The sequence below is a fragment of the Poecilia latipinna genome, unplaced genomic scaffold, assembly GCF_001443285.1.
Source record: "Poecilia latipinna isolate Pla-1442-1.1 unplaced genomic scaffold, P_latipinna-1.0 Scaffold174, whole genome shotgun sequence".
Lineage (NCBI taxonomy): Eukaryota > Metazoa > Chordata > Actinopteri > Cyprinodontiformes > Poeciliidae > Poecilia > Poecilia latipinna.
The window spans coordinates 62,146-70,425 of NW_015112790.1; the positions used below are offsets into that span (position 1 = coordinate 62,146).

The 8,280-nt window shown below is 36.2% G+C and overlaps 1 protein-coding gene across 1 annotated transcript; it reads left to right on the forward strand.

Moving 5' to 3' along the window:
* Nucleotides 1-694: 694 nt before the first annotated feature.
* rem1 (RAS (RAD and GEM)-like GTP-binding 1) lies at nucleotides 695-7,724 on the forward strand. The gene is made up of 5 exons (XM_015030132.1): nucleotides 695-949; nucleotides 3,683-4,071; nucleotides 5,968-6,050; nucleotides 6,723-6,930; nucleotides 7,017-7,724. The coding sequence occupies exons 2-5, from the start codon at nucleotides 3,717-3,719 to the stop codon at nucleotides 7,292-7,294; spliced, it is 924 nt and encodes a 307-aa protein (XP_014885618.1). The 5' UTR covers nucleotides 695-949; nucleotides 3,683-3,716; the 3' UTR covers nucleotides 7,295-7,724.
* The last annotated feature ends 556 nt before the right edge of the window (nucleotides 7,725-8,280 follow it).

An 8,280-nucleotide genomic window follows, 5' to 3' on the forward strand; every position in this document is an offset into this window, starting at 1 on the left:
ACAGTAGCATGAGTTTGGGGTGCAGCGGTGGTACCAGGGTAAACCGCGCCACCCAGGCATGGAGCCGTCAGTCCTCTATTCAGCCGTCACAGCTTTGAGTCTCAGCCTGTTTACCTTTGCTGCATGTCTTCTGTCTCTCTCACAACACGCTTTTCTGTTCATTCACAATCATATGAAGGCCACTAGAGCCAATAAATAAAAAAAATAAAAAATAAAACAGAGTAGCAAAAATGTGCTGTAGATTTTTGAAGACTTCTTTTAGCATCTTGTGATCTGCTTTTAGGGTGAACTTGCTTGGTCTGCCAGATCTTTGGATAAAGTAGCTTTCTTCTTGCCAATTTTCCATAAAGATCAAATTTGAAAAGCACATGATAAATAGTGCTTTTCTTCACCACATCTCAGAAAATATTTAATCTTCAGCTAACAATTTGATCTATAGCTGTCATCTATGTTAGTCTGGGAAATCTAACACTTTCAGCAAACAATAAAACAGAAGAAATGTTCCATCAAAAGAAAATATATTGTTTTGTTTTGTTTTTTATGTTTTTTAAAACAAAATTTAGAACAATAGAACAGAAGAAAAGACGTAAGCCAAGCCAAGTTGTTTCATGTAGTTAAACTGTGTCTTTTAGATCAAGCAGGAAGTGACCAAAAATGTTTGCTAAAGCAGCTCACCCTCCACTCTGATAAAAGTCCTGCACACTCTCCCTCCTCAGATATCTGTTTCTGCTCTGCTGTCTCTCTTACACACACACTCACACAGAGGGAGGCTGATAACTGTGATTCTGCTGCTGAATTTTTAACGCTGTTGTGGAACTTTTTTTTTTTCCAGCCGGGGTTACTGTGGCACCGGGATACTATTACACTGACAGAGACGGGGAGACCGGGCTCAACTCTTTTCTGTTGTTTACTGAGGCTGCACTGACCTAGACTGTGCATGGAGTGTATGGTAGGTCCAGATATTTAAATGAACTGATTGACATTACTTTGTAGCATTTAAGCATTGCGTGTGTTAAGTAGTTCCTGTACCGAGACAGAAATTATAAAACTTGTAATGCTGTATTTTTTTAAATATTATATTAGTTGTGAAATGATGACTATATATCTGTACTTAATTTTAGTGCATATGAGCTAATGATATTTAACATACAAGGTAGTACTTTTAGCCTCACATAGAGTCTATTCCCTGTGTAGACTTCTGTATAAATCTGTGTATGTTTCATTTCTTCTTGAGATTTCTTATTACCTAATAAATAAGTCTGGCTTAACTGAAGTTAATAAAAAATATGTTAACTTGCGAAGTTGTGTATATGTTTTATTACCTGTGGGATTGTTCTTGATGAAAACACAAAGAACATTGACAACTTTGCTGTCAACAGAAAAGTCCAATTTCTTTAATAAGCTGAATAATTATGAAGTAGAGAGCTGGTCGTTCATAGTTTATGCTTGGACTACAACTACGTAGCTCTTGGCCGGTCTAAATGGTGCTCACCATCCTGCCTGCCATTCTTGGCATCTTTAAATGCTTGAATTATTTATTGCAGGAGGTTTGTTTAAGTGTTGCTGCTATGTCCTGCACAGCTCATATATTGGAAAGTTTTATATCTTTCAAATAACCTTTTGCCAATACTGTCTACGCAGTATTAATTATTTGAGTCATTGTTGTTTTCCATGTAAATCAACTGTTGTGAGAGGTTTGATTAGTTTTTGAGGACAGTTTCAATTCAAATAAACAGAGAATATAATTGCAGAACCAGCTGTTTAGTGAATAAAAGCTACACCTATTTAACTTTTAATCAGACTAAAGAGTAATGAAGTAAGTCAGCTGAGTTATAAACCAACAAACCAGAATCCCTTTTTTATGGCCCAGTATGTCTTAAGTGTAGTTGTATAGAGTAGTTATGAGTAGTCAGTATCTAACTCAGTACAATCTAGATCAAAATTATACCTTTTAAAATAAATCAGTGCAATTGGAAAAAAATATTCCTAACACACACAGACACATGCTTCAAAATGTTGTTCATGTTACAGCTTTTTCAAATATAACAGTTTTTTTTGCTAAGCAAAGGATTATGCAGAGAAAACTGAGTATTTTTTCAAAGGATAAAATGTGAGTAAAATTTACTCCAAAACAATAAATATACACACTAAAAATGAGCAGTAATGGGTGTAATAAGCATAGTTATATGACACAGTTTCTATAGAAGAAGAACTGCTAGTTAGACAAAAAATATTCCAACTCAGTTATTCAGCATCAAGACAAAGATGTTGATCCCTTGAAAAAACAGACACAAAAAAAACAGTCTGATGCAATCACAATAAAGTCTAAATATACTTTTGAGATTTTAATTGCCTTATATAGGATCAATTCAGTCTTTAAGATATTTTTCCTGCTCTGAGTATCTGTTAGCTTCCTGCATCCATGAGAAGTTTTCCGATTTCCAGTGGATCACGAGAGGTATCCACTGCAGTTAAGCTACTGACTACTGAAAATGCTCCACACTGCCCATTTGAAAAATGTTGACGTTCCTTTAAGTAACATTTAAAGGAATATTTTTAATTAATAATAATTAATTGTATTATTATTACTATTATGAATAATACTATTATCAATCATAGTATTATTAATAATAAATAATAATTAATAGCATTATTAATTATTATTAATTAACTTATCCAAACCCAGGGAAACACCAAAAACACAGAAATATCAGAAATATTCTAAAAAAATATAACAAGGTTTTAAAATATATATTATTTTCTTTAGTTTGATACTCTTGTCAATTAAGTATTTTGTTACAAAATAGAGTCACAATATCTTACAAAGGCATCTGAAGGATAAAAAAACACATAAAAGACACAAATAGCTTCCTGAAATTCCAGGTTGTTTTCTTTTACAGCAACAACATAATTTTGAAACAGATATTGTGACTATTGTGAGTGAAAAAAAAATAACGTGACAAGCGAAAATTAAAATGAAATTTTAAAAATTACATAATTTTTCTTTTAAGTATTTAAAATGTTTGTATTGACAACTAATTAACTTTTATGTTGTGTTCTTTCCACCAATGGTGTAAAGCTATTGAAATATAGGGTTATTTTGAAATTGAGCACAAAGTTTTGTTGCCAGAAAATACTAGAAATTTAACTTACTCTTATTTGTGAGTCACAATATAATCTCATAGAGTTTAAGTATTGCTTGAAACAAAGAAAAGTACTTTGAAATATATCAGTATAATTGTTCCTCCTTACCTTTCTGTCCACCTCTGTCTCACCTATCTCTCCCAAATATATATCTGCTGGTGTCTGTCAGCAGAGAGAAAGGGTTGTGTGATCTTATGCAGCAATGTGACTCACTTGCTTTAGGAGATAAACGTTGTGACTTAATCATAAATTTATCAGACCATTGTCATGTTTACTACTGTGTTTAATGAAACTAAAGTTGCACCGCTTCCTCTATGAGTCCTAAAGAAGCTGCACTTAAGGTGAAGAGGAAGGTTCAGGTTTTCAGTGTGCACGCTGCCACATTGGAGTCTGCATATTTTTAGGTTTAAGAAAGACGACATCTCATTTCTAAGGATCAGTGTTTCGCTAGAACCGCCCTGTATATACTTTTAACATACATCTTATGCTTTATAACATCGATGATTACAAAATTTAACCTGTCCCATTTTCCTTATAGGCCCATCCTGTCCTGATGCTGTTACCGTAACATTATGACCCTTAACACTCAGAGAGATAAGGAGCCTCTGCGGCGTCGAGGGAGCACACCAATTCCTCCCCTCTACCAGCAGCTAAGCGGGACTTGGGACCTTCAAAGATCCCTGAGCACACAGCCGGACCGTCCCGGTCCAACTCGCAGTCACCCTCCTTTAGGGCAGTCAGCATCTTACCATCCCGGAGACAAGTCCCTCCACTACCGCGCTCACTGGAGTTCTGATTCAGATGACGACTCACAGAGTGAATCAGAGTGTGTTTACAGAGTGGTGTTGCTTGGCGACCATGGTGTCGGGAAGACCAGCCTCGCAGGCATCTTTGCTGGAATCACGGAGAAAGATGATCAACCTGGAGGTGGGACGCTGTTTGTGGAACTCTTTAATAAATTAGTTGTCAGTGTGCTTTCATGGCTTCAGCAGTGCTTTAATTTATTGCTTTTTCATTAAACAAGATGTTCAATTTATTGCACTCTGTAAATATCTCTGTGAACTCTGGTTTCCATCAGTCATGACAGGGTCCAAAGTTCTCAGCATCATTCACAGGAAATGAAGCATGAGGACAGTGGAAACAATGACCGTCGTGTTTAGCTTGCCACTCTTTCTCTAGAGGCGTAGCTGTCTCAGCATCTTCCATCCGTCCTCACAATCACAGATTGATTCTACGATCTAGAGATCCTGGCACCATATGGCCCCCACAACCCGCCACAGTGCTCCTTGTTCTTCTGACTGAAGACAGCTTCAATCACAGCTGCTTTGTATTTGAAAATATATGTTAAGTCTTGTACAAAGGTTTTTTTTTTGCACACTATTTATAATCTTTGGGGTACAAAACATCACATGGATGCAGAAAACCAGGCTTCTCTGCTCAGATTTGTGCACAGTATCTTTGACTTTGTTGTGGTATGGCAACCTTGACTGGCCCGACATTATTGATGAGCTCTTGTGTCATGTGACTTTGGGCCTCTGGCCATGATTGGCAGCCCATATTGATCCATTAGCAGTCTGACACACTGTGAGGACAGGGTTGGTGTGCAGTTAGTTGTACTGAATTAGCTCTGGGTTTTGTTTTTTATGTACATATTGTTGACTCAGAGATTGTTTGTGCTTTTATTGTTTCCTCATTTGTCTCAACAGTAATTCTGGTGGTAGATGTGTTTTAGTTTTTTGAACTTTTGTCCAGCTTTTGGCCAAAGTTGAGGCTCTTCAGAAACCAGTTTCACTTTGAAGATCCATCACTTTGGTTTAAGCTGATATTTCCATAAAGTTAATAGTTCAATTTAAATGTGAGCTTTAGACAGCACCTCAAATGCGATCTAAGCAACTGAACTCAACATTTTCTTCTCAAGAGATTGTAAATAAAATAGAAAAGAAAATGTAGAATAACATGAACAAGTTTGGAGGAAGTGTTTAACCAGTCCAATAGACACCATAATCTGATTTTACCCATAAAAAATACATATTAACTTAGTTTAGTAGTCCAGGATTTATGATTTCTAAACACTTATATTTTTTTCAGGTCATTTCAGAAATTTTTTTTTTATTTAAGTTTACTTGTATGCATCTTAAGATCATATAATGGTAAAGATAATACTTGATGTTAATCTTGTTTTTTAAATGGCAACAAGAATTTGACAAGAAAAAAAAGAAAAGCCTGCAAAATGTTGTAACTTTAGTAACCGATCAGAAACTAAATATCATCAGCTGTAATGAAAGGAATTTCACAGTAAATTTACTTCACTGTTTAGTAAAAAGTCAGGGACAAATTCTGATTTTTTTAAATTGGTAGATGTGTGGACGTCTTATATTATTATCATTACATCAGTCTCATAAAACTGTCCTGAATTGACAAAATATGGCAACAAGTTTCTAATATGGCAACAAGTCATCCAAAAGTAGCAGCATTAAATGACAGGATAAGTATAAAAAGAATCTTGTTAAGTTTATTTATTAGCATGAACTTTTCACAAAAGGGTTTGTTCCAAATAAGATTTTATCAAATGTTTTAATTGTCATTACTGCCAGAGTAATTTTTAAAGCATTCACATTGGAAAAAGAGAAAAGAATAAAAAAATATTTTGCACCAGGGTTATGTCAAGTTTATTGTTATATCTCATGTCAGCAACAAGGCAGCTCAAAATTAAAAACCTTTTTATATGAATGAATCCAAAACTCAAATCCAACATAACATAAGAAATAAGATATGTTAAATTTTCCCAGCTGTTTATGTGCCTATATTTATTGCTCCTCACAGTGGAAACATATGAACGGACACTGATGGTGGATGGAGAGGAAACAACACTGATTGTCATGGACACATGGGAAGGTGATAAATCGGTATGCTGCATTTGAGTGAGTGTATATTGGTGTGGAAATATCTCTAAGCGTGAAATATAACTTCTTAGTTCTGTCCAGATAAACAAGAAGCATGTCGTGAATGTGTGTGTGTATATGTCATCATCATTAACAAAGGAAAAAGTTCTGAAAATGTAATCAGACCACATCCTTCTAAAAAATGTAATTAAAAATTACATTTGCTTAAAATCCAGCACAACCAATCAATTGTCTGGGTATTAAGCATTTATTTGTGTTGGTAAGTTACTTTCCAACACAAAATTTGTGCAACCATTAAAAAAGAAAAATGTAGTATTGTTAGACATAATCATGGTCAAATTGACCCCATTCATTCAAAGGTAAACAGAATTTCTTTCTGTAGTTTATTTACCAACATAAGTGTTTGTCAAAATTCAACAATATGAAGGAAAATGTACAATCTGGTCTTTAAAATCTGGTCTCTCCTCAAACGAAACATCACTGACTTGATAATGTTAGTATTTTTTAAACAATAAGAAACCACAATAGAAATGTTTGTAGAAAAACAAGTATAGCTATGCCACAACCCTATGTATGTGTGCATAATCCCAAAAGTTAAAGGCGATTCACTTTTTACTATCCTTTTATTCTGTTTAGGAAAAATTAAGAAGTCTCTGTCATTGTGTCCTCTGTTAGGAAAAAGGAGACCCAACCTGTCATGATGACTGCCTGAAGGTGGGGAGTGCTTATGTTATTGTTTACTCTGTCACCGACCGCTCAAGTTTTGATTCAGCTGCTGAGCTCCGCATAACACTGAGGCGCGCTCGACAAGCCGAAAATCTTCCCATCATCCTCGTAGGAAACAAGAGTGACTTGGTCCGGGCCAGAGAGGTCGCTGTGGAAGGTGGGGTCACTGATCCATGATTGAAAAATGGCTAAACATCATTTGATCCTACTTTAATAATTTAGCATCTTTCCTTTCTTTCCTAGAGGGCAGTGCTTGTGCGGTAGTGTTTGACTGTAAATTCATTGAGACGTCTGCATCCCTGCAGCATAACGTGTCCGAACTGTTTGAGGGTGTGGTCCGACAGATTCGTCTCCGTCGGGACAGTAACGAGGTCACAAAGCACAGAAACTCAATCTACAAGCGTAAAGAGAGCCTCACCAAGAAGGCCCGCCGTTTCCTGGATCGACTGGTGGCACGAAACAACCAGCGAATGGCAGTAAAAGTGCGCTCCAAGAGCTGCCATGACCTAGCTGTCCTCTGAAGGCTTGCTTTCATCAAGACTTTTATTGTGACTTCTTGAACGATTGATTACCTGCTTGTGATACTGTGGAAAATAGCATCAGCTGTGTCTATCACGACCAGCGGGTCAGGCTCAGACAAAGCTGTCACTGAAAGATGAATGAAAAGAAGACACTTACTGTGACTGTGGCTCCCCTGTTTTACTGTTTAGTGTCAAATTCGTTGTGACTTTACCTCCAAATGACGTCAATATGAGGATTTCAGATGAATGTAACAGATCACCATTCTTTGGTTTAACAGTGGCATGGGTGTGTGTAAGTGCGTGTGTGTGTATCAGTAGAGGTGATGTGACATTGTTCATCATGGGGAACCTGATCACTGTGTCCACCCCGTTGTTATCCCGAGATTTCTTGTGTTCAGATTAATGTGCTAAATAAAATTTTCAAGTCATACAATCATGTCTACTAGAGCTGTACAAAAATACTTATTTTGTGATTTTTAAATATTTTTTTAAATTATCATTGCATACTTGGCAGTGTCTATTGAAAAAGTGAAAGTTCTGTCATTTTTTACCCCTTCATCCTGCCCAGTTTCCTGAAGATGATATTCTGCTGATGTTAAAATATGACACCAAACCAAGTCATGTTGGCTTTACTATCATTACAGCCTTATAAGGGTGAAACACTGCAAAGTTACATAAGATTTAATTTTCCAGAAACCTAGCACTACATATATACCAACCTGATTAAAATGTTAAGCACATAATCTGAAAGTGAGGACCCACATGATTATCTAATATTATGTTAAGAGTTCATGCAGGAGGTTCCTGGGATTTCCTACAATACTGCTGGCTTTACCCATCCAGGGTGTGAGGTAAATGAAAGAAAGACAATGACAACTTTTCAGTGGTGCGCTTGAAAAGTGTTCAGATATGAATTCATCATCCATGTCATCAAGTGAAGATCAAGGAATATGGTGGGGCCTGGGGGATTCTCCACAGAGGATCTG